The sequence below is a fragment of the Phoca vitulina genome, unplaced genomic scaffold (assembly GCF_004348235.1).
Source record: "Phoca vitulina isolate PV1807 unplaced genomic scaffold, GSC_HSeal_1.0 scaffold13, whole genome shotgun sequence".
Classification (NCBI taxonomy): domain Eukaryota; kingdom Metazoa; phylum Chordata; class Mammalia; order Carnivora; family Phocidae; genus Phoca; species Phoca vitulina.
Window position 1 is genome coordinate 9,927,854 of NW_022589716.1, and position 26,208 is coordinate 9,954,061.

The 26,208-nt window shown below is 47.7% G+C and overlaps 3 protein-coding genes and 1 pseudogene across 3 annotated transcripts in view; 3 read left to right on the forward strand and 1 right to left on the reverse strand.

Moving 5' to 3' along the window:
- The first annotated feature begins 163 nt into the window (after positions 1-163).
- On the forward strand, positions 164-5,432 carry PPM1M (protein phosphatase, Mg2+/Mn2+ dependent 1M). The gene is made up of 10 exons (XM_032411405.1): positions 164-387; positions 1,032-1,155; positions 1,297-1,551; positions 1,993-2,105; positions 2,450-2,534; positions 2,641-2,759; positions 2,922-2,985; positions 3,216-3,323; positions 3,433-3,581; positions 3,942-5,432. Exons 1-10 carry the CDS (start codon positions 164-166, stop codon positions 4,084-4,086), a joined length of 1,386 nt encoding a protein of 461 aa, XP_032267296.1. The 3' UTR covers positions 4,087-5,432.
- A 1,401-nt stretch (positions 5,433-6,833) lies between these two features.
- On the reverse strand, positions 6,834-26,041 carry WDR82 (WD repeat domain 82). Its single transcript, XM_032411414.1, has 9 exons — positions 25,553-26,041; positions 21,183-21,280; positions 18,169-18,235; positions 13,664-13,763; positions 13,046-13,162; positions 12,468-12,623; positions 11,975-12,044; positions 11,061-11,203; positions 6,834-9,666 (listed from the first exon to the last, which is right to left on the reverse strand). The coding sequence occupies exons 1-9, from the start codon at positions 25,711-25,713 to the stop codon at positions 9,637-9,639; spliced, it is 942 nt and encodes a 313-aa protein (XP_032267305.1). The 5' UTR covers positions 25,714-26,041; the 3' UTR covers positions 6,834-9,636.
- On the forward strand, positions 14,340-18,162 carry LOC116636619 (annotated as a pseudogene).
- The window catches only part of GLYCTK (glycerate kinase), a 32,887-nt gene continuing 31,789 nt past the window's right edge, over positions 25,111-26,208 (forward strand). Inside the window, exon 1 of the mRNA XM_032411410.1 lies at positions 25,111-25,151. The gene's annotated coding sequence lies outside the window, so the exon portion shown is untranslated. The remainder of the gene's footprint in view (positions 25,152-26,208) is intronic.

Genomic DNA, 26,208 nt, shown 5'->3' on the forward strand with positions numbered 1-26,208 from the left:
CGGGGTCGTGACGAGGCTCGGCAGGCCCGAGGGCGCCCAGCCGCGCGCGCACTCCCCGCGGGAGGCCGGGGTTTGGGGGCGTCGCCGCCCCGCCCCGGCCCCGCCCCCGGCCCGCTTCCTCCTCCCGCCCGGCGCCCCGCGGGCAGCCCCCTGCCGCCGCGCCATGTCCGCCGGCTGGTTCCGGCGCCGCTTCCTGCCGGGGGGTCCGCTCCCCGCGCCGCGGCCCCCCCGGCCGCGCGCCAGCCCGGTGCCCTACCGGCGGCCCCGCTTCCTGCGCGGCTCGGGCTCGGGCCCCGGCACCGCCGACGCCCCGCGCCGCCCGGACGCCCGGCCCGTGCGCAGCCCGGCGCGGGGCCGCGCGCTGCCCTGGAACGCAGGCTACGCCGAGTGAGTGCCCCCCTCCCCGGGTTCCCCCGCTCCCCGGCCCTGCTGGGCCAGCCCCGGCGCCGGGACCAACCTGGAAAACAGCCTAAGCTGAGCGAGTGCCCCCGCCCCCCAGCCTTGCGGATATTCCTCCCTCTGGTCCTCCCCTGGTGACAGCCTCCCCCCGACTCCCAGTCCCACCGCGGCCTTTTCTTGGGGACTCCAGCCTCCCTCAGAGAGGCTTGCGAGCGGGAAGGACCTGCACCTCTGGGGCTTCCAAGATGAGGCAGGGACGCTGGGTAGAGTTCCAGCATCGTGGGCCTTGGAGCCACCCTCCACCCCCGCACGCATGCATCTCACCCTGGGTTGTGGCCTGTGCTGTATGGGACAGGAAATCTGGCTGAGATGGGATGGAGGATAGGCAAAGGAGCCCAGATCTCCCCAGGCAGCCCCACCCTCACCTCCCAGCCTAGGTCAGCGGGTAGGCTCCAGGGGGGCTGGGCCCCGAGTTTTGCCTTAGCCTGAGCTTTGTCCAGATGTGTGTCAGGGGCAGCATGGGGGCTGCTGCCTCAGAGGTAGGGCTCCTCCTTCTGTGTACCAGCTCTGGTCTCTGCCTGTGGGGACATGGGTGTGTCCCTGAAGGGTCACTGACCACTTACCGGTCTCAGGATCATCAATGCAGAGAAGTCTGAGTTCAATGAGGATCAGGCGGCCTGTGGGCAGCTGTGCATACGGAGATGTGAGTTTGGGGCCGAAGAGGACCAGGAGTGGCTGACCTTGTGCCCAGAGGAGGTGAGTACAGCTGGGTCTGAGCCCGGCTTTCAGGCTGGGACCAGGACTGCAGGTTGAGGTTCTTGCTCTAGTGTCCCACTCCGGGCCAGGGGACAGCTGCGGAAGCCAGGTAGAGCCTGACGCCAAGCCCTTCCTGCACAGTTCCTGACAGGTCATTACTGGGCCCTGTTCGATGGGCACGGCGGTCCGGCTGCAGCCATTCTGGCCGCCAACACCCTGCACTCCTGCCTGCGCCGGCAGCTGGAGGCCGTGGTAGAGGGCATGGTGGCCACTCGGCCCCCCATGCACCTCAGCGGCCGTTGCGTCTGCCCCAGTGATCCCCAGTTTGTGGAAGAAAAGGGCATTAGGGCGGAAGACTTGGTGATCGGGGCTCTGGAGAGTGCCTTCCAGGAATGTGTGAGTGTGGCCTTTGGCTGGGGAAGGGACCAGGGACTTGAGCGGCACCCCTGCCCACAGAGGTGGTCTCCTTGGATCTTTGCATGGGGAGGACAGGATGGGGTTGGCTTGTTAGTAACGGTCATCGTTGTCATCATAAGCCCTCCCGTTTACCCGGTGCCTGGTACGCCCCAGGAGCTTTTCCGCGCCACGTACCTCGCGCGCCCTGCCCGTCCCTGGTGTGGGGCCTGCTTTCCCTTCCTCAGTTCTGGTTAGGACTTCCTTCCCTCCCAGGGGATATGCCTAGATCCTCTGACCACAGGGATCCCGGAGTCAGAACTAGACTCTGGGTGGGGACCGCCAGGCTGGCTGGTGGGGAAGTGAACGGTGGGTTGGGGACTGGGGACGGAGTGGCGTGGTGGTGGTACCGGCAGCAGCTCAGGTGGCTTCGGTTTACCCCAGGATGAGGTGATCGGGCGGGAGCTGGAGGCCTCAGGCCAGGTGGGCGGCTGCACAGCCCTGGTGGCTGTGTCCCTGCAGGGCAAGCTGTATGTGGCCAATGCTGGGGACAGCAGGTAAGAGCTGGAGGGTAGGTGTGGTGGTGCGGGCCGGCGGGCACCAGGGGCAGGGGGACAGTGAAAGGGGGCTGGAAGTGAGGGATGGAAATGGGGATTGACTGGCTGGGTGGACCTGGCGTGTCAGGTGTGAGTGGGCAGCAGATGCCAGGAAGGGCAGACACCTCGAGCGCCAGGCCCAAGGGCTGAGCCTTTACTCTGCAGGCTGTAGGTAGTCACGGGGGGGCGGGGGGGGGGCAGCGCTGGTCCCTGGTGGCTGGAGGAGGGGCCGACAGGAGGGAGGCTATGAACGAGGGCGGAATCTGCCCCACAGACCTCTCCCTCTCTTCGGCAACCCCGTCCAGGGCCATACTGGTACGGAAAGATGAGGTTCGGCCCCTGAGCTCCGAGTTCACCCCGGAGACTGAGCGGCAGCGGATCCAGCAGCTGGTAGGTGCCTTTGGCAGAGGGAGGCTGTGGAGCCCCAACTTGTGAGTCCAGAGTCACCAGAGGCCACCAGAGAGAGCCTGATCTGTGCCTGTCCTCCCTACCCCAGGCCTTCGTCTACCCCGAGCTTCTGGCAGGTGAGTTCACCCGACTGGAGTTCCCTCGGCGACTGAAGGGGGATGACTTGGGGCAGAAGGTTTTGTTCCGGGATCACCACATGAGAGGCTGGTGAGTGAGGTGGGGTTGGAGACAGTGGGGAGAGCCCTGGTGTCCAGGCCCAGTGTGTGGCCTTGGGGCCGTCCTCCTCCACCTGGGCGGGGTGGGCTCCCTGGTGCGGGGAGGTGAGGGGCTGGGTGGGGCCTGGGTTGATGCTGGGTCTGCTCCTGGTAGGAGCTACAAGTGCGTGGAGAAGTCGGATCTCAAGTACCCACTGATCCATGGGCAGGGTAGGCAGGTCAGTGAATGGCCCCCTCGAAGAGCCCCTCTTAAATCGCCCCCTGCAGAGGTGGGAGCTCCTTTCTTCCTTGTTGGGGGCTGTGGCCTGGGTCTCGGGGTTTCCTCCAAGGCTACAGGATGTTTGTCCCTCAACCCAGGGCCCCTGAGGGCCACAGTACGCTTCTGTGTGCTTTATTTGCACATTGGCTGGGGCTGTTTGCTGTCACCTCACGTCTCCCTTGTCCCCAGGCTCGGTTACTGGGAACACTGGCTGTCTCCCGGGGCCTGGGAGACCATCAGCTCAAAGTCCTGGACACAAACATTCAGCTCAAGCCCTTCTTGCTCTCTGTCCCACAGGTGAGCGGGCAACAGCCCACACCAGCTTCCATCTGCCCAGAAAAGCAGATGAGGAGGCTGGCGGGAGCCGGGAAGGGAGTGCTGAGGGACCCTCAGGCTTAACTTGCAGGTGACTGTACTGGATGTGGACCAGCTGCAGCTGCAGGAGGAGGATGTGGTTGTCATGGCAACTGATGGTCTCTGGGATGTCCTGTCCAATGAGCAGGTGGCACGGCTAGTACGGAGCTTCCTCCCTGGCAACCGAGAGGACCCACACAGGTACTGTCGCTTCTGGGGACCTGCCTGGTACCAGCAGCGACACCAGGATATGGTTGTGGCTAAGTGGACAGTGCTGATGATGAGCCCGGCTCGGGGCATGTGGTCAGGAGTGGAGCTGTCTCATGCTTCTGGGGGGGTGACTGTGGGTCCCCAAAATCTCTAGGTTCCGAAATCCCCAGGACCAAAAATCTCCGTGGTCCAGCCTGTGGCCCTCCCATGCTTGTGGCTTGCCTGGCTCCACAGCTGGACTGCATTGTTTGGGTTCCCACGTGTCCAGCCCTCCGCAGCAAGTTCTCCCTGAGGGGGGCCCTTGCCTCTTTGCTGTGGCTCCGAAGTGCATCTGTAGGATGACCCCCACAGGTTCTCGGAGCTGGCCCAAAGGCTGATACACAGCACGCAGGGAAAGGACGACGGTCCCACAGGGGACGGGCAGGTGTCCTACGACGACATCTCGGTGTTCGTGATTCCGTTGCACAGCCAGGGCCAGAGGAGCGGCGGCCACTGAGGATTCAGACAATACATCCCAGAACCACTCTGGGGCCGGGTGTAGTCTGGGCATCCCTCCACCATGGTCAACAGCAGGCCTACCTGCCCTGCCCCAGACACAATGGGGTGATCCCCCACCCCAGCCTATTTCAAGGAGAGCGTTTATACCAGGCAGCCAAGGCAGGAAGAGTATGGAGAGCCCAGCTCCCCAGGTCCGCCCTTTGGCAGGCAGGGCAAGAGCGCAGTATCGATAACCTCCCTTTACAATGTAGGAAACCCGGGGCGGGGGGGTGGGGGGTGGGGACGGCTCCTCTGACAGGGTCATAGCAGCCCAACGTTATTCCCAGATGGGGACAGCCGGACTAAGGGCATTGGCCACGAATGCCAGGAAGGGCAGAAGAGCCTGTTTGGATCCAGGTCTCCAACCCATGAATGTCAGGGTGGTTACTCAATAACCCCCAAAGCCCATGCAAGGTGCCTTATGGGAAGCTGTGGGTAGTCTCCTATCTGCTCAACAGCCATCTTGAATCAGCCCCTTGGGAGAGACCAGCCCAGGTCCTGCCTTGCCCCCTTCTGCCACTGGAGGGGAGGCAGAGGCTCGGGGAGCTAAAGTTGGGGCAGAACAGAAAGAGGCAAGAGGAGCCCCAGAGTTTGCTGAGCCGGGAATGTCCCCCGATCACTCCCTCCTGGCCCCAGCCCTGCCATAGGCTGATGTGCCAGCAATGCGTTTGGTTTTGTTGCTCCCCATCACCTCCTATTATTAAATGTTTGTGTGCTGAAGAGCCCTTGTGGATCATGGATTGCTGTAAAGCTTGGCGTTATAGTACACTTTTTGCTCTTTCTTGTTACTTTCCAAAGAATTGGTCTCCGCTCCCCCTTGCAAGTTTGTCTATAGTCAGGACTGCATTTTCTCCGAGGACCTCCCTAGTCCCCAGCATGGGGTGAGCCCCAGTGAGAACTGTGGTCTAGGACACAAAAAAGTCTCTACCACCATCCGTGAGCTCTGGGCTTGATGTACCAGAAGGAATGCCTTTAACTTGGTTTTGCATGCCTACTTCAATAAACCAGGAATTAGCTGGAGACAAATCATCGTGTTCCAGGGCTTACTGTCTGATGAACAGCTTAGTTCTTCACCTTCCCCACAAGACTGTCATCACCTAGCACTTGCCAAGGCCCAGGTGCTCGGAAGCATCTGTTGAATTACAAGGCGACCACCTTTATGATTTCAGCCTCACACTCCTACTTTAGTTTACAACTGGGATAAATTCTATTCAGGCAACTCACAACCCTAGATGGGGGCCAGGAGGGACATGGGCTAAGAGGCACGAGAACTGATGGTAAAACTTACATGTTTAGATTACTGGGGAGGCTCTCAGGCCCCCTTTCCTGCCCATTAACTCATTTTATTTTTATTTTTTAATTTGCTCATTTATTTTTTTTAAAGAAAGCTCCATGCCCAGTGTGGAGCTTAAACTCACAACCCTGAGATCAAGAGTCACATGCGCTACTGAGCCAGCCAGGCGCCCCTCATTAACTCATTTTAGACTCCCATTTCCTATACATTCTCCAGGGAAGATAGGGAAAACTACCAAATTTCTCGGCACTTCTGGGCCTCGGTCTGGGCACAGCTAGGCCCTGACGCCCTGGGGGCCCCCAAAGTGCTGGCAGCCTCCCCAGGACTGCTCTAGTTAGGTGGCTAGTCAACGCAGGAGTGTGCCTTAGCAGCCTGCACTTTGACTTCCTCTCTTCAGCAACCACCCCTGCCCCCCAGCAGTGTGGGCAGCATCCTGTGCCTGCCTCTCTCACCCCCATCAACTGCGGAGGCAGCTCACCCTGGCAGCCCGCTGTCTCTGCTCTTGCTTCTCACACAAGGCCAAAGCCCAGGGGGTGGGCACCCTGGTCTCTCAACTGCAAGCACGTCAAACTGGCGGGAGTGACTGCTGCAGGGTCAGCCACACTGACCTATGTGTTCATGCGTCTCAGCAGAGCCAAAGGCTGCAGCAGGCCTCCCACCAGGCCTTTCTCCTTGAGCCGTCTGCAGGAGAACCTATGCATGGCCTATCATCACTCACATGCTGGCATGTTCCCTCTGCTGCTCTTCATAATCCTTGGCCAACCTCCAACGACCATGGGCAAAGTGGCAGGCCCAAGGGTGTCTTCTCTGGTTCAGAGGCGGCCAGGAAGAGGCAGGCAGCTCTGAGGATACTGAGTTAGTGCATGGGCTCTAGGAGTTGCCAACTCACCAGCCAGGCAATGGGTTATCAAGCTACTGGCCAGGCCCTCTGCCAGAACTAGTGCAGGAGCCAAAGAAGAGGCCCCATTCTCCCTGCCCCACAGAAGCCAGGGCCTAGCGGGCCAAACTGTATTCCAGCTAGAGGCTGCCAATCTGATCAAGCGTTGAGGTAACAATGGGGGATGAAAGGCAGCCTAAGGTACATGCCAGGTAGTCTGAAATGCTACTTCAGTGCTGGCTCAGGTTGGCTCTTCCCACTCATTTCTGGTCCTGTGGCTGCTTATTAGCACCTGTGGTTGAGACCCAGGCTGCGATGCATTCAGGTCTGGGTCTAGGAGGTCTTCCCACCAGCCCCCAGGCCTTGGTCACCAGGGACAGGCAGGGGACAGTCCCAGGGAGCCCAACAATCCATCCACACAGCATTATCATGAGTCCCAGGGTGAGTCAGGAGGACTGACAGGAGACGACCCACCCCTCCCTCCAACTCTGGGAACCAGGCAAACAAGGCTATGGAAACTCAACAAGAGAGAGGCTACAGCCATAAAATTCTGTTTAAGACTGTTAACATGGAAAAAATGTTTATATGTTAAGTACAAAAGGGACATAAAATTGTATATACAGTAGAATAACAACTATGTAAACACACCAAAAATCTATGCACAGAAATATCTAGAGGAACATTTAACACCAAAAGATTAACAGTGGTAGCATTTGGGTGGCGAACTGATTCATTTTAAAATTCCCCAAATTTCCTCAATAAGCATTAATTATGATTGCAACAGGAAGTTTTTTTTTTTTCTTAAAAAAAAAATAAAAATAAAAAAAACAACACCCCACTGGCTGGTGGTTGAGCAGTGCAGTGTCACATACAAATTGGTGGCTTTGGCCTGGACTCTCAAGAGCATGGTTTGCGCCCCCTCCCACCCCGAGAGCTAGGGTTCCCCTGGCTCCATGGAGAGCATCCCTGCAGCCCCAGCCCCTCTGCTCCCTTTGTTCTGCCTTATTCCCACACATCATCCCCAGTCACTTCCAGCCCTTTCCTCTCCTTGCACACTCAGGAGCCAGCTCTGTAGCCATGGGTCCCTAGAAAGACAGGCAGTGCTGTGCATATTTCAAAGGACATGGTACCTTAGCTTTGGACACCAGTAACTCAATAGAAATCCTCTTCCTTGCTGCCAGGCAAGTGGCTGCTGTGGTTGCAGGTATGTTCATTACGCAGCTCTTCTTGGAAACCCCCAGTCTCAAGCACTCTGAAGAGTCATTCCTACCATGAATTCTCTACCCTGGAGAGCCAGAAGTGGGCAGTAATAGCTCAGATCACCTGGTTTCTAAAAATCCCTCCACTCTTGAGAAGGCAGAGCTATAGATAGTGGGTGGCATTGGAGAAAAGCTGCAGATTCCAGTCTACGTTTTGGAAAGATGTATGCCCCTTGCCCTTTAAGTTTGAGGAACAAGTCAAAAGTAACTGCTAACAAAACTGTAACTGCTAGCAACTCACAGCGTATTCCTGCTGCTGAATGAAGGCAGTTAATGGCTTGCTTCCCCTTAGCAGCTATGTACTCTTGGGCAAGTCATAACCTTGTTGAGCCTGTTTCTGTATCTGCAGGGAACATGTGACCTGCTTACATGTTTGGGAACTTAGTGAAATAATATGCCACTGGTCCTGCTCTAAGAAGGCCATGCAGGGGAAGGAAAGGCCATGAGCCAGCCTTAGCTCATCGCAACCCTGATCAAGACCTCTCCCCCTTCCAAGAGAAGGCAAGGAAAAGCAGCAGACATACCAGGTAAACAGGAATGACCTGTAATTGGAAAAGAAGCTTCAGACAAACTGAAAATGCTCTGGTTCCAGCATCGTGTCCCCAAACGCCAGAAGCCAGACACAGAAGGCATGCAAGAGTGACTGTCACACATGTACAGGCGCAGACAGAGCATCACCGAGCAAAAAGGGGCTAATACTGCAGAAAGGGCCCCAAAGTGCGGCTTGAGGAACACAAGGGAAGTTATCCCAAGACCCTCGTTTAGCTGCCATGGGAACAGCAAACACTTGAAGCTTTGCTTCGTTCTGTCTCCCAAAGGAATAAAGGTAATAAAGAAGACTCACTAACACTTGTGGCAAACACTATTAGTAAGGATTCAGTCTTTCTCCTGGGCTGCCGGACTCCACCGCCTTCTGCTGAACTGTGAGAAATGACATATTCTATATACATATATATATATGCATACATACATATACATATATATGTATGCACACACGGATATATTTAAATGAAGGTGTACACACTGTGCTAAAATACAAACAACAGAAACCCCATGTCATATATAAAAAGGCTAAATATAACATATAACACAGGCCTAGAGCCAGCTCTTGCTTGGGAGCTGGGAAGGGGTGCTATCATCTGGAGACTCTGTACACAATTTGTGGTGGGCAGGGAAGGCATCAGTGTAAACAACTCAGACTCACTCCACAATACTGGCCCACAGGAAAGTGTGATGTAACTCATGTACAAAAATAGACTCCCACCTTGCTTTTGTACAAAACCAAGCTTGGCAGGCACCCAGAAAGACCGCAGGTTTGTCTTGATGACGGGGGATCACACTAGGCTACTGCTAAATCTCCCAGCCATAGAGACTACCTGCAACCCCTACTTCCTCCCTTTCAGGCTCTTGGGCCATTTCCCACCCAACACTCAGAGCCCTGAGGCATGCCCAGATCACCCACCCTCACATGACTAACTCACAAGGCTTCCTGGCAAGCAAGGTCCTTTCTGTATCTATCCCTTTCTTACCCCAAGATATATGAAGAATTATTTCTGTAAATGTTTGGCACCTAAGTAACATGATGGTTGTGGAATAATGCCACAATGACAGAGGGAGACCCAGTAACAAGACATGCAGGGTGAGGGCAAGGGGTGCTGAGCTGCCCTTAGCATCTCAAAACCAGAACTGTGGCTTCCCATGCATTTATGGGGGTGGGAGAAGGGATGTGCAGAATTAACAACTTCACCGGCTCCTCAGCAGCAAATACATTCAAAATTGAAGGCGTCTTGAGGGCCCTAGTATACCCTAATCATGAATCTGGTCACTCCTCTGGAGGAGCTCAGTGCAGTGACAGCTGTAAAATCTAAGTCCTGATAGAATGTGCCACACCAAGAGTCTTTTTGGAGAAGCTCGGCAAAGTACTTTTTTTCTTTTGAGCAGATGTACAGCACATCCATGGGAAGGCCATGTGGAAGGATGCTCTCCAGCCCAAATGATCCAATCCATTATCTCAGTCCCCTCTGAGTTCTTTCCTGCTGGCCACCCTCACTGTACACAAACAGCCGAGCAGCACCAAGGTCAGTCATCAATGGTGGGCAACCAGAAGGCCTGGAAGGAGAAACAGAAGTCAGTTTTTAAAAGCCAAGCCTCTCTCCTCACTGCTGAGGGTTCTTACCCCTCCCCATAGCATCAAGGTGCCCAACCCCAACGGTGGAAGAATTTTGGCTGGTGGCCTTCCCTCATGACCAATCAATTCTGGCAATCTAGGGAGAAACACCCCCTCCATGCGAAAGTAAGCTGGTCTTGTCTTCAACACTGTCTACCTTCCATGCCAGTGGCCCAGTGGTAAGGAAAAACAGGAAAGCTGTCTGGAAGGTGGGTGTCTGGGTAACCTGGACTCATTGCTAATCTGCCAGGTGACCTCCAACAGGCCCTCTCCTTCCTGAGCTGTAAAAAAGTGAAGAATTGAACTAGTTGGTTTTGCTGCATTTCCTTCTGACACGGTTTCCTTAGTTGGAAAAAAAGGAAAAAAAAAAGAGCCAAGGGGGCAATGTGTTCTGGATAGGCTAGAAGCGAAATCCCTCATCCTCAAATACCCAGGAAGATTTAAGAGATGCCAAAAAGAAACTTGAGACTGAGACACACTTCGCTTTGTTCTGCTAGCGTTGCCTAGGAAGAGACAGGGGCCTAGAGGAAATTCTAAGTAGTGAGTTATGATCAACTGTATGATTTTCTGAGGAATTCAGCATAAACTGAAAGAAACGGCACAATGAGAGTTTGCAGCCACAAAAGGCTGGTTCAAAGTATTTTTTAAAAAGGCCAAAAAACGGGATGCCTGGGTGGCTTAGTCGGTTAGTTAAGCGTCTGCCTTCAGCTCAGGTCATGATCCCGGGGTCCTGGGATTGAGTCCCACACCAGGCTCCCTGCTCAGCGGGGAGTCAGCTTCTCCTTCTCCCTCTGCCCCCCCCCCCGCTCGTGCGAACGCGCTCTCTCAAATAAATAAAATCTTAAAAGGAAAAAAAAAGGCCAAAAAACTATGAGGTGTAGTCCCAAGTACATAAAACCAGGGCATAAAACCAGGGGCCACAGCAAAAACTGGTCTGAGATCTCCCAGCAGAACAGAGGTGATCTCAGATCAGGAAGAGTAAAAGTAAAAGTGAAAGATCAGTCCGTAAGCGTCTGACTCTTGATTTCGGCTCAGGTCGTGATCTCAGGGTCCTGGGATCAAGCCCTGAGCCGGGCTCCCTGCTCAGCAGGGAGTCTGCTTCTCCCTCTCCCCTCCCCCCGGAAATAAATAAATCAATCTTGAAAAAGGAGGGGGGAAGACTAGTCCAACCAGAGATCAGATAATAGGTGAACTAGAGAAGCCACCAGTTGAGGAGGATGAACCTGGAGGCTTGTCACATACCTATATAGAACACAGCTTGCTGTGCTCACTGAAGCACCCACCACCCCAACTATAAAGGGCCCCTAAATGGAAGACATCTCCCATGTTCACATACCATGTTGGAACATGCACTGGCAAAGGTCATGAACTTGGGGTTGAACTGCAAACAGGTAATGGGGCCTGTGTGTTTGCCATCCAACACAGCTACTTTTATACCACTCTCTCCATTCCAGACATGGATCTTGCCATCCTCTGAACCTAAAGGGAATGATAAGGGAAAATACAACAGCTCAAGGTGCAATGCAAAGACAAATGGGAAAGACACAAATTGACATCTGGAGAAAAGTCAAGCTTCAGGACCTGGCCCCTCATCAGAAATTGAGGGAGGAGAGGCAGTGAAGAAAGGAAACTGATCTTAATTCTCAGTTATTTGTTCCTGAGCATGTCATTTCTCCTCTAACTTCAGTTTTCTCAACGGGGCTGAATACCATCACATTCTACCAACATCGGGCCACTGACAACCGAATGCAGGGTTAAATCAGGAAGTTAGTATTACTAATAAGATCGTGCTTGGGGCGCCTCGGTGGCTCAGTCGTTAAGCGTCTGCCTTCGGCTCAGGTCATGATCCCATGGTCCTGGGATCGAGCCCCGCATCGGGCTCCCTGCTCTGCAGGAAGCCTGCTTCTCCCTCTCCCACTCCCCCTGCTTGTGTTCCCTCTCTCGCTGTGTCTCTCTCTGTCAAATAAATAAATAAAATCTTTAAAAAAAAAAAAGATCGTGCTTGTAGAGTTTAACTCTTATGCTGGTCCAGGGAAGACCAACATTATTAATGCCAGTTCCCGGTAAGGAACTGCAAAATCAGGATAAAGACACTACACCTTTGGCATAACGTGCTGTTATACAGAAATCTGATAATGTCTATCAAAAGGATAATAGATAGTATCTTAATTAGTTAAAACTAATAAAAATAACACAAATAAATGCACAGTACCAGAGAAATAACCCCTAAGGGGGATAAAGCAAGCTTACCGATCATAATAAACTGGGAGTCTGGAGTAAACGAGGCCTCCAGAGTGACAGCTTTGCTGTTGGCATAACCCTAAAAACAAGAACAGTTCTCTTATCACAGCCCTGTTAACATAATTACCTGCAAACACTGAGCCAGCACACACATCACCTTCCTTTCCATGAAACCCTCTCCTCTTCATGCATAGCATCACCAATGTTCCACACAAGGCTGCCACCCTTTACAATTCAACCCTATCTCCAACTCCATATTCAGTGCGGCAAGAAAATTATTTTGGTCAAGAATTATTTTGTATCTAAACTCCAAACTTGGGTCACTATGTGAGAAGTGAATGTCTCAGAATCCAAGAGAAGTTCATGTTCAGAATGAAAACGCAAGCCGTGCCTCCATTGGTGAGTCCAGGATAACTGCTGGTCTCCATCAACCAGCTAACATAAATCTCAGCCCAGGAGGTAGAAGCATGGAAATAGCCATGCTCAAAGGTTGTCAGCTCACCCCAAAGGTGTGCATCACCACTCCCTTGAATGCATCGATGAGACGGATGAAGCTGCCATTGGTGGAGATGAGGATGAGTTTACCATCATTGCTGAACTTAAGTCCTGTCCACTCACAAGTCCGATCGTACTGCATCTTAAAAGTCGCAAATGGCCCCTGAAATGATAAAGACAGTAGCCCCAGCCCAAGGCCCATCAGTGTTCCTCCTGGCAGAGCCAACTCTCACTCTATCCCTTTAGATTCCTTTTTGACAGGGCACCTGGGTGGCTCAGTTGTTGAGGGTCCTGGGATCGAGCCCCGCATCGGGTTCCCTGCTTAGCGGGAAGCCTGCTTCTCCCTCTCCCACTCCCCCTGCTTGTGTTCCCTCTCTATCTGTCTCTCTGTCAAATAAATAAATAAAATCTTAAAAAAAAAAAAAGAAAAAGATTCCTTTTTGACTAGGAAAAGGAGAGAAAGAACTATTGCTCCGACATTCTCTAATGTCTACCACATACCTCCTCTACCAAGGAAAAGGCTCTCATCTTACCCTTCAACACTTCCATGATACCAAGATAGCTCAAAGACTCAAAAGATTTTACCTTATCAAAAGAGCGAAGGTCATAAAGTTTGACCATTTCAGAATTGACACCTGCAGCAAAAATTAACCCTTCTGGATCAAAGGAACAAACTGGCTTGCCTTGTAGATGCATGAGGCCCTAAGAAAAAATGAGAAAAAAAAGTTAATGAACCCAGGATCCTACCACTATATAATTTACTTTTTCCAATGAAAACTTAAGAAAGGGACACAAATAGACACCTGCCTACCTAGGGAACAGAAAAAGCAAACAAAACTAAGTAAAATGAGACTTTTTACAAACAGGTCTCCATACAACTGGCTTCATCAACCCTAACTGTACAATTCTATAGACACTGAATTCAAATAAAAACAAATTCCTTGAGGATAAAAGCTATAGCTCACAGGTTTCAGGAAAATGGTTTTGAAAGCAAAAAGCCACAGAGCATAATGCAATATGCACTGGATTAGGGTATTTGCTTAATTACCAGCTACCTACCAGGAAGAAAGATTTTCTCCAAAGTTTAGAAAGACTCTGGGATCTCAGAATGGAACCATTACTTTCTCCCTTGTTTGAGAGGAAGAGCTGATGACATTGCCTACCATAGGGAACACTCAAAGTGTAACTGTGAGGTACCATTACCTGGCAGTTAGGAGACCGGAGATCCCAGAGTCGAATGGTCTTATCAAGAGACCCAGAAATGAAAGTGTCATCCACAGGTGACATGGACAAGGCCACCACCCTGCAATGCATCAAGATAAATAGGAGTTGAAGCAAAATATTTGCAAAAATTGGATGTGAACTCTAAACCACAGGTACTTTCCTACCTACACACACCTGTTCTCCCAAAACTGCCATTTTAAGAAACATCCATATACAAGCAATCTGGAATAACCAAAGGCAACTAATATAATGAAAAGCCCTATGAATGAAACTAATAGCAATGAAAAGAGAAACTTAAAACTACAGCATAAAAATGTAAGATTCCAGTGTAAATCAAACCATAAGGAGATCCCACCTCACAAGAGAGAACAAGTGCTGGTGACGATATGGAGAAATTAGGACCCTCCTGCATTATTGACAGGAATGTAAAATGCTGCAGCTGCTTTTTAGGCTTTACAGTTCTTCAAAAAAGTTAAAGACAGATAATTACTATATGACCCAGAAATTGCGCTTCTAGGTATATACCCAAGAAAAATGAAAATGTATGTCTACACAAAAAGGTACACATATGTCCACAGCAGCATTATTCATATTAGCCAAAAAGTGGAAACAACCCAAATACCCATCATCTAATGAATGGATAAGCAAAATGTTATTATCTGCTAATGAAAAGAAATGAAAGCACTGATTCATGCTACAACATGTATGCACCTTGGAAACATGGTAAGTGAAAAGAACTGGACATAAAAGGCCACACACTGCCTCATTTCATTTACACAAAATGTCCAGAATAAGCAAAGCTATAGAGAGAGAAAGTAGATTAGTGGTTACTGGGATCGTGAAGGAAGGGGGATAGGGAGTGACTGCTGAGGGGTGCAGGGTTTCTATTTGGGAGTGATGAAAATGTTCTGGATTGGGGTGATGGGTTTGCCCAACTCTGTGAATATACTAAAAACCTAAATTGCGTACTTTAATAAGAGGGTGAATTTATGGTACTAAAAGCTATATCTCAATCAAAAAACAAAACAAAAAATCCTCATGATTCCTTAACTACAGTTTTGTGGACTACACTAAGTCTCAAACCCGAGTACCATCAGCATCACCCGAGGGTGGACTGAAACGCAGACTACTGGGATCCACTCCCAGAACTTCTAATCCAGTCGGTCTGTGGTGAAGACTGAGAACCTGCACTTCTAACAAGCTCCTAGGTGATGGTGAGACTGTTGGTTTGGGCACCACACTTACTAAGCCACAGGCCTGTGCTAACAGCAACTGTATTTCGGATATGGGTCCACTCCTATGGTTACAGCATTAAGAGTCGCTCACTCAAAGACACTTCTTCCAAAGGCTCACTCCAAGCTCTCCTGTCCCCTCTGCTCATGTTCTCACTTTGCCACGCCCTGCTCTGAAGACACCAGCCGCCTCCCAAGCATTTGGGCCTGGCCTGCAAGGAAGGACAGCATGTGGCTCTACTTCACTCACCTCTCAGAGCACATCACAGCCCCAACTGAGGGCAGCTATGACCTGTACAATGCCTACGATTCTAGTCAGTACCAGCTATAGAGAAAGCCCTTGTGGAAACAGACATCTGGGTAACTCTTCTTCTGGATTATGGAAGAGTAGTTCCACATTCGGGTTCGGCTGTAAAACACTTCATAGATATAGGAGCTGATGTCATAGATGAAGATTATAAAGGAAATGCTATTGTGTTATTTCATTTGGACAAAAGTCTGAAGTCAAAAAGATGACCAAATTGCACAGCTCATTTGTGAATGGATTTTTTTTGTTTTAATCTAGAAATAGAGGAAGTTCAAGTTTTAGATGACACTGAAAGGGGTTCAGGAAGTTTTGGTTCCACTGGAAAGAATTAAAATTTATGCCATGAATAGAAAATAAGAAAATGTACTTTTTTCTTAAAGCTTTTACCTAAAGAAAAATTTCTTGCACTATAACTCAACTAACATTCATACTAGTTCCTCAACCTAAACATTTAAAGATACTGTAAGCCAAAATTTCCTGGGAATGCTGGGGTGGTAATAAAACAGAATGAGCAGAATGCATATGGACATGTAATTTTAATGCTGTGGTATTCAGGTGAAAAGCTCAGAGGAAGTCTATCTTGGCACAAGGCTCTATGCTGAGAGGTAAAGGGAATGCAATGAGGAGCAAAATCTTGACTCTAAGGAAGCTTGTCTAGTTCAGAGAATTCCAAGAGAGGGTCAGAGAAGGCTTTCTCAAAGAAGCAGCACATGTAGTGGACAGGATTTCAATGGGAGATGCCTTTATGAAAAAGGTGCCACATAGGAAAGCATGAGGCCCACATTCATGAAGCAGCGCAGAGTTCACCTCAACTCAAGTGGCAGGAGATAATGCTGGGAAAATGAGTCAGAGCTGGATGGAGGTGAGCCTGACTCCAAGGGGAAGGAGCAGACAGATGTAGAGAACCATTAAAGCTTCCGGACACAGACTGTGAAGTGGTCAGAGCTGTAATACAGGATGCTAAAGCAGGATGATGAGGGATGGGGAGATTAATTAGGATTTGCCAATAATTCACTTGACAGGGCATGAGCCGGGGCAGACAAAAAGGAGAGAGTACAGAGCTGAGTGACACATGAGGTTAAACCTAGGCAGAATCAACAGGATTAACCGCTCACTAGATGTGAAAGCAGGGGAAAGAAAACAAACAGGTAACAGAGGCTTTGAGTCAGGATAATCAGAAGGGACAGTGATGAAGAAATACGAGGCAAACAGAGAGGAGCTGGCCCAAGGCATATAACAACGAGGTGTGCTGGACCTGTCAGGTGGGGCATGAAAGAAACACCTACGTAGATGAATATAAAACCTGGAGGTGGAAACTGAGTCTGGAAATCAGGATAGACATGAGCTAAAAATACTGATTTGGGAAGCCATTCACCACTGAATGAACTTAGTGATGGAGATATCTGAAAAAATATCAAGAGAGGAAGAAAAACGAGGGTAGAGTCTTGTTTACTTTAAAGTCAAAAGGAGAAAGAGAGGCCAAGAATAGCAAGAGTAGCACCAAGATGGGAAAAGTTAAGATGCCAAAGGAAAAAAAAAAAGTTACCAAAAAAAGCCAAAAAAACCCAAAAACAAACAAACCAAACCCCAAGGCAGTAGATTTTAACTGGAGGCAGCAGGGAAAAGGAAATAAAACAGCGGGGAAAAACCTCCATAAATGATTCTAGGACTAGACCGAGTGATTTAAACAGTGAATGAGTATAAGCAGGTGGAGATGGGAGTATGCAGATTATTCTGTCACGCTGGACAGTTAAAAGCAGTGGGAGAATTAAAACAAGGAAGACCAAGTAAGTCTGCAGGCAGCAAGGAAAGGTCTAATTAAGAAGACGGAAGCAAGCAGAAAAAGGGAGGTTGGTTTTGTCGAGGAAAAAAGGCTATTTCTTTTTAAGGAAAAGGTTCCAAGAAAGAGACAGAAGAGATAGAAGTTGAAAAGAACTCATTTGGGATGGCCTTGATTTTCTCAAAACAACAAAAGAGGCACAAAGTCATCTAAGAATCAGAACATCAGGAGGATGGATAATCGGGAAGATTGGAAAGAATTTTACACAACTGCAATCAACTTATAATTACAGACAGTACATTTGTGAACATTAATTTGACTAACAAGCAAAAACATCTACTTGTCACAAGCCACTCTTTGTTTGGAACTACACAGTAACCAACAGCTGCCACCTTTCATCTTCAGCAACACAGATTTGCCCTGCCCAATCAGAAGCACAGCCGAAAACAGGGTGCTCTTCGTCCACCTCCTGTCAGGGTTCTGTACCACTCCAAGTTGTACTAGGCTAATGTATATTTGCAAACAAAAGGACGAGGAAATACCCTCAATGATTAAGTATCATCCAAAGGAAAATGTTCAACATTCAATCCAAACTTGAAAAATTGGGAGGAAAAAACACTGGGGGAACTGGGGTAGGAGACAGAGAAACAAAATGCATTACAAAGAATAGGAAACAAGCTTTTGGACTTTCAAAAGTAACAAAGGACAATTTTATTAATATTTTTTCATCCTCATTAAGATCTTCACATGGAACACATTTATGTAAAGCAAAGGCCTGCTGAAATGGGGCTGCCAATACTAGAAGAGGCCTCAAACACGTAAATGGTCCTTTCATGAAGGGACATCTGCTTGTCTGGGGTTTCTAAATGATGAACATAATTTGTATTACCTAGGTTTCCACCGAGTATCTTTAATCCTCTTTTCTCCTAATTATGTTTTAACTGAGATCTTGGTTTATTCTACAAAATCCCACCCCTGCTTCCACAACCTCAGTTAATCAAGTGTTGACTATTTTAGGGAGGGTTAACAAGAGAAGACTAAGAAGGATGCCAAACAGCAGTGAGGAACTAGCTTCAGTTCACTAATAAAATCTCTCTACTCTCCTGGTCTCTGGATAACCTCAGGGATAAAAGAACTATCTACTTCTGTAACACTTGGTTCTTACCTTTTGCTATGTCCAGGAAAGTATCTGATGTATTTGTTGTCATGCAAGGACAGGTAACGAATAGTATCTGTAAGAAGACAAATAAGGCATGATGATATCCTATTATTTTTAAAGGAATTGCTTTGTATTTTCATCTTGAAAACAAGGCCAAACAATTCATTGTTTTTCATAACTCAAGCAAGGTGTGAATAAATAAGGTTAAGTAATTCCTCTCCACAGCTGAAGAATGGGCACTACAGATTTCACATAATTCAAAAGCAGAGTTCTCAAGTTGACGTCATATAGAGCAATGTTTAAAATCATTGTTACCACCATCTTTGGCTTCTGCATAGTTACAGTGCAACCTGTCCTGCAAAATTACCCTGCCCACACCACCCCCCAAAACACAATAGTTTCAGTACCTACAGAACGGCAAGCCTTAAAGAGGAACATTTAGCTGCTCAGAAACAGGTTCAAAGAATTAAGCAGCCATGCTAAACTGAGGATCAGGCTGGACTCTGGCATAATATTTTTGTCCAGGGTTCTTCAACAGTGTGTCGACCCAACCCTGACCTAAATGTTAACTGGATATACAATTTACATCAAAACTAAACAGATGGAAAGAGAAGTAATGTCCTACTACTTTTTAAATTAACCAACTATCCACTGGTCCTTTGTGCATCAAAGAAGTCAGTTAAAATAATAATAACCAAAAGAATGAGAATATTTGGGTTAAAAAGATCTTAAAACATTTAAAAATCAAACTCATGAATATACCAACAAATCATAGCAGTGAGATTTTGTCAATACCAAAGAAAGGAATAATTCATAGAGGCTTGTACTTGGGGAGAAAAAGACAAACACTCTTAAAAACCAAGGGATTTTATCTGAAAAAGTAAGCAAACAAAAAAGATGGTGGTGGGAAAGGAATGAAGTGCCATAAAGAATAGAACTGGAAAGTGCTATGCCCCCAAAAAGACTAGGAATAAGAAGCAATTGTTGAGAAAGAGGCAGTAAGAAACGGTGCCAAAACACAAACAGGAAAGCACAAAAGAACATTCTAGAGGCAAACAGAACACAGAAACAAAGAGGCTGAAAGCACCAAGTCATTTCAGTGGTTCACAGGGGTACTTTCTAATAACAGGGCATTTGACCTGGGAGAGGGAAAATCACACTCTTTGTATGTTCCAAAACGGAACTCTAACATAGTTTTCTTTGAAAATCTTCAAAGTTCTAGAATGACAACTACAAAGTCTTCCTGGTTGTTCTACTTCTAAAAACGACTCACCTGCCCTAAGCAGAAAAAGACTTCCTCCCCATTACCTGTGCTCCCCGGGATAAGCAGGGCGTCGCCATCCTCTCTGCCCCACTCAGTAGCTGGTGCGCTGTTCCTGGCAAGGCAGTGGCCTGTACAGTTATCTCCTGTACCGGGTGGTATCACAGACCCTCAAACTGTACAAACTACTACCTCAGCCTGGAATCAGGCAAAAGGAAACGGAGCGTTGGAGGAACTCTTCAGGATGCACTCGAGACAGGAAAGGCAACAACATCCTCACAGCAGAGGCCTGGCAGCAAAGCTGCAAGTGCCACACATTTGCCTCATTTTGCACCATATTTGGAGAATCCTCACATTTATTCACCCAGAAAAATACCCCAACAGAAGAAGTATACCAGTCATTCAGATGATCACATAGATATGTTTCCTCAGGATCCTAATGATTTATATTCTTGTCCAAAAGCATCAACTGCACTGCTTACTTAGAAAACCACTTCTGAAATAGAGGCATGAAAAGTAGAAATGATATACTTACTAAAAATCAAGTACAGGCAGAAAAGTCCCATTAAAAAAATAAAAAGACTTCTGCACATCTGCCCTGAGATAGGCACAGCCAAAATAGCAGTCTAAGTGATCTTTGTTGGATGACATTAGAAAAATCTTACTGTAGGGGCACCTGAGAGGCTCAGTCAGTAAAGTGTCCAACTCCTTATTTCAGCTCAGATCATGATCTCAGGGTTGTGAGATCGAGCCCCAAGTTGGGTCTGCAATGGGCTCCGTGCTAGGTGTGGAGCCTGCTTAAGATTTTCTCTCTCTCCCTCCCCCCACCCTCATCACGCTTTCTATATATATATATATATATAAAAATATATAAATATAAATAAATAAATAAATTACTGCAAAAAGTGAAACAATCAATAAATCCAGTGAGATTAAAAAAAAAAAAAAGAGTCCTAACACAAAAGTAAGTGTTACATAGCTCAATTACCAAGATGAACTGTCAACTGAGAATGACTTATTCCAGGGGAAATACAGGTAAAAACGGCGATCACTTATTAGAGAAAAAAATTCACAAGTTTAATTTCTAAAAATAACTCTTTACTCTTCAAAGACATTAGTTTTATTTAAAAATTAAAAGGGGAGGGCACGCCTGATCGGCTCAGTCAGTAGAGCATGCTACTCTTGATCTCAGGTTAATGAGTTCGAGCCCCACGTTAGTTGTAGAGATTACTTAAAAATAAAATCTTTAAAAATAAATAAAGTAAAAAGAGAAAAGGGACAAATTCAGATTACAAAAGAAGTCCCTGAAATCAAAGGTAATTAAGGTCAATACACTGTCCTTTATGACACAGACCATAAAAGGTAGGCATACACCAGAAACTCTTCTAAGGTCCCTAAATTACCATAGTTCAAGCATTTGTGGTTATTTACCACTTGCTGTATGTGAAGTATTCTTTCCTTTTATTTATTCTAAAAGTATTCTTTCAAGTTTAAAGAAGTACAAACTACAAATATAATTCATTGCTTCCTATACCATTCTAATCTGGAGACCTTTCATAGTCCATTTCAAATCCTTCAAAAGTACTAGTGGATTGCTTCCAGCATCCCCTGAGTCATAACAATGTTGGCATTGCTAACATCATAGGAAAATATTTAAATTAAAGTAACTCTAACCAAAGCAGAAGTAGTCACAAGATTCCAAGAACTATTTAACAAAAGAAACCATGACCATAACTTCCTAAAAAGAAGGCTTGCTTACCGTCTATTTTGTTAGAGCTGTACACGACTGTGTTTGCTGCATGGGTATATCTGATGAGGTCCACGCCATATTTCTTACTGTACAGGGTTCTCTTTGGTCTGATGAGGAAATGGGACAGAGAAAGAAAACCATCAAAATCCTCCATCACCAAAATCTGGGATCTTCATATTAAAAAAAGCACTTGAATGATGTGGCAAGGATGAGCATTCTTGGGAAACTCTAACACTGGAGAGAAACAGAAATTCTTCCAAAAGGGAGGAAACAAATGGAATCAATCAAGTACAACAGACTTTCACCTCTGAACACCAAATGCTGAGGTTAAGAAGTGGAAGTAAATCTGAGGGCTCAAATGAGTCTTTACTACAATGTTCAGAAGTAAGTTTTGAGAAAAAGTACATCTATTTGGGAAGAAAGGCACATAAAACACAAGTCACAACTTATAACAAAGACGGATATGGGAATACGTCATACCAATGAGGCCATAACTTTTCTTAAGCCATCACTTAAGAAATAAGGTCCTTTTTTCAAGAAGAAATGATTTATCAAAACTGAAACTAGATGCAAAACTGCCTGCCTTTCCTAACATAACCTGCTGTTGCAGAAGCTATCCATCCTCCCTATCCTACAAGTCTGAAGTACTTACTGAGCCTTATAGAAGGCAAGACTAACTCTCCCTAGGAAAAAAAACTAGTCATTACTTCTTTTCTTTTTTAAAGCAAAATCACGTATTTCCAAGCTAGAGGTTACCAATCCATTTGAAGTTCCTTCAGTGTTTCCCTCTATAGAACCTTGAAAATCAAAGATCAAGCTAAAACGGATCTCAGCAAAATCTTTAACCAAAAACTTCACCATGTTCTACATTTAGGTATAGGAGGATTTCATAAATCCTATACCAATGTTTACAAAGAGTTACAATTTTGAAAAAGAAAGAAGTTCACCCTCTCAATGGAACCTAGATGCTAAACAATCAGATTACTCAGGCAGCTTTAAGAAGTCAAATATTTGCACTTTCAATTTTTGTTAATGTTAGGGAGGGTCAAGAGTTTCGATAGATAAAACCTATTTCCAAACAAGACTTCTCACTCCATATGTACTGAATTTTCCACTTTCTCACCTTTAACTGAAAGCTCAGCTAAAAAGATCAGCCCAAAGGCTACCCTGCTGAGTCCACCATCCTGAGTTCTGCTGTGGGGTTACTGTGTGGTAAACAGTGAGTGAGCACATGCATGCACAGGCACATGTTCTTGCTCTCAAAAAAGTTGACTTTGTTTCTGCAAGTGGAAAAAGAAGCTTACTTATCCCAATAATTTGGTCTGTCTAAAATAGTGAAGACAGGGGAGCCTGGGTGGCTCAGTCGTTAAGCGTCTGCCTTCGGCTCAGGTCATGATCCCAGGATCCTGGGATCGAACCCCACACCGGGCTCCCTGCTCTGCAAGGAGCCTGCTTCCCCCTCTCCCTTTGCCTGCTGCTCTGCCTACTTGTGCTCTCTCTCTGTCAAATAAATAAATAAAAATCTTAAAAAAAAAATAAAATAAAATAGTGAAGACATATCCTGAAGACCCAATGTTAAAGGGTGTGGTATAAGGAAAATTTTCAGTTCCACTTATATATGGTCTATTTGTCTCAAATTTATCAAGTACACTAATCGAAGATTTGTCCTTAATAACAGAAAATTTTACTTCTTATCACTTCCTAGTTTGAAAGCAAGAGCCTAATTTTTACATCCATTTCACAGGATCTTTACAAAGCCCATGCACTACATTTTTCCATGAATATTTTGGGAAGCTTCTTTCCACAAACTATGATTCTTGTGATCAGGTATGAGTAAGTAATATTAAAGCCTTCTCTATGAATAATTTGCATCACCTAGCAGATAATATCTTTCATATTCTTTCAAGATGAAAAATCATTCAGTGGATGTTAACAAAACACAGACAAAATGAACAAAAAACTGGAAAATGTTAAGCATAAGGAACCCTGTTTTAGCCATTTTCAAGCTCCCAAATTCTAACATTAGTACCATCTAGTAGAGATACTATGCCTTCCAAAAAAAACACTACTCTTCTACCAATGTTCATTTGACTTACACTAGTGGCAAATTTTTTCTTCACATTACCACTTAGGATCATGGACTCTTAAAGGTGAAAGATGTCATCTAAAGTGATCTGACCACTGTCACATACCTGGTCACAAGGCCAAACTAGAACCCAGGTCTCCTAACTACGAGGCCACTCTCTTGCCACAGACCACAATGTCACAATTCACTGATAAGAGAAAATTTTTAAAAAGTGTGCCCTATACTACTATATCAATGTTAAATTTTCTAATTTGGATAACTGTGCTCTGGTTATGTAAAAGAATGTCCCTGTGCTCAGGAAATCCATGTTGAAGTGTTTAGAGATAAGGGGCTTGATACCTCCAATTCATTCCCTAATGGTTCAGAGAAAAATGCGTACCTAAATACATACAGAGTGATAAAGCAAAAGGGGTAAAATGTAACCGATTACTGGATGATATGGGATATATGAAATACTGTTTTAACTTTTCTGCAAGTTTGTAATTATGTAAAACTGCTACATGAGTGAATAAACTGCATTAGGTCATGAAATTAACATTTTACTTTTAACAAGACAGGACTTCCAAGTCATTGCTCCCAACAACTAGAAATTATGCCACATTTGGAGACAAACTGCTAAGGAATGCTGTCACATGTCACAACCTTCATTTCCTTTGAATGAGAATATACATCTCTATCCTCAGGTTACAGGAAGAAGTTCTAATCTGTGCACAAGCACTAAACATTTGAAGCCAGCCAGCTTCAAATTACTTCTAGCTCCAGGACCCAGCAACCCTGATGCCCACTCCAGCTCTATGTCACTTTCTCTCCCAATCTGATTCAAATGGCCAGACCTGGACAGAAATCCACCTACTAAATGAATAATGGTCCAGCTAACAATTCTCTCCTCACCCAGGACCACCATTATAGGCCTCTCTTCCGCATACTGCAGGCGGAATCAGAGCCAGTTACATAATATTTTTTCATAGCCCCCGTGGGAAAAAATTGGGGAGAGGATACAGCTTAGACCAAAACAGAATTACTTTAGATAACCAAATTCACAAATGAAGAGACAAGTTCCAAAAGAAAGTTTATAGAAGACATCGGTTTTAAAACAAAAGGCAAAAGGAACAGTTGGAGAAAATAGAGAAAACTCCGAGAATTCAAAAAATATTATCTGGAGCTAGGTAACAAAATGAAATCTGACAAAACCAGTAGCCACCGAATTAAACCAAACATCCACAAGCCTATGTGGGGACAGTGGCTGAGGAAAATCAAATCTAGCCTAAACCAGTTTCTCCTCCAAAGGAGCTCACAATTTGGCAAGGAGAAAGCAAAGCAGGTCTACAAAGGGTGAGGTGAAGCTGACAAGGGCCCAAAGAAAAAGGCAAAATGTGCTTTTAAGACTTTACAGAATGAGATGAGATGCAGAGCAGTGGGTCTCCAGAGGACTTAGGGCAACAGAGAAATTTCAGGATCAGGCCCTGAATTCTGATAATTCCAAGTGGACCATGTAATAATAATAAAAAAAAGTATAAGAGGAAACACGAGATTGTTATAGGATGCCTTTTTGTTTTCATAGCAGGTTCCCATTCAGGTCGGGATGGGACAACCAAGTTCGTTTTCTTCTGGCAAAAAGGAAAAGTTTCTGATGTTGTTCAAAAGTTAACTACAAATGCGGGCATCGGGTCTCAGGGAGTAGGGAGTAAGAGAAGGATTTAGAACAGAAAGGAAAAGACAGGGGGCCCAAAGAGGCAAAACAAATAAATCCTGACAGCTAAGAACTGCAACCCACGCGGCCTTCCGGCAGAAGGCCGCGGGAAGCTGAGGGGCAGGGGATGGGCGGGGTGCCAGGGCTGAATCGAGGTCACCGAGGAGGGCAGAGAGAGCGAGCTGTGACGCTGCTGACTGAGGTAGGAGAGCTGCCTTTGCGGTTCTGCGCGGGGGCTAGAGCTGACGGGCACCTCTGACAGAGTCGGAGGAGCGGAAAAGCTACCTGCTGGGGCTGAAGTGGGCGGACCGGGCGTTTAAAGGTCAAGGTCAAGGTGGGGTTTGGCAAGCAATGCAGAAGCGCTTTTCCAGGAGGCCGAAGGCATACAAAATAATAACGATGTTATTATCACTCTCATTATTTTTAAAAAGAAAATTAAAGGTCTCCTGGGCGGCTTAGGAGTGGAAGCGGCCCTGGCAGCAGCGAATGCAAAACAGGCCGGGGGAGGGCGGCGGGGGCGAGCGCTGGGCCACGGGAGGGAAGGAGGGTGGGACGGACCGACGACGGACTCGGGCCCGGGCCCAGGGCCACCGCCGCACTCACTTGCCCTCCTGGCAGTCATAGAGCACGATGGAGTCGTCGTCGCTGCTCGAGATGACCGTCTCGCCGTTGGGGCTGAAGTCGAAGCAGTTAATCTTGTCCGAGTTCTCGCGGAACACCTTGGCGACGCGGAAACTCCGCAGCACGCTGTCGGTCAGCTTCATGGCGGCGGCTGCTGGAGGCGGCGGCGGCGGCGGCGCAGGGCTGGGGCGGGGCCCGGCGGCGAGCGAGCGGGCGGGAGGGCTGGCTGCCGAGGGGCCGACCCGGGCGGGGCGGGCGCCGCGCCGGCGGCGAGCGCAAAGGCGGCCGACAGTCGGGCCACCTCCTCCCCTTCTTCCTCCTGCACGTGCGACGCTCTTCTGCCCGGGCTGCGAGGGCTCGCGGACCGTTCCTCCTCACAGTCGCCTCAGAGCCAACCGGCGCGGCGCCGGCTCATTGTGTCCGCCATCTTGGGACGACAGGCAGAAGCCGAGGGCGAGGAGCCTCACCGCGGCGCACGCCGGGAAAGGGGGCGGGGTGGAACGGCGGCGCGAGGCGGGGCGGCGAGGCGGTGACGTCAGTGCGGCCGCCCAGGAGTGGAGTGGCGGGTGGCCGGAGGCAGCGATTCTCTGACCAGCCGTGGGGCCCGAGGGGCGGGGATGTCCACGGCCTTCCCGGGT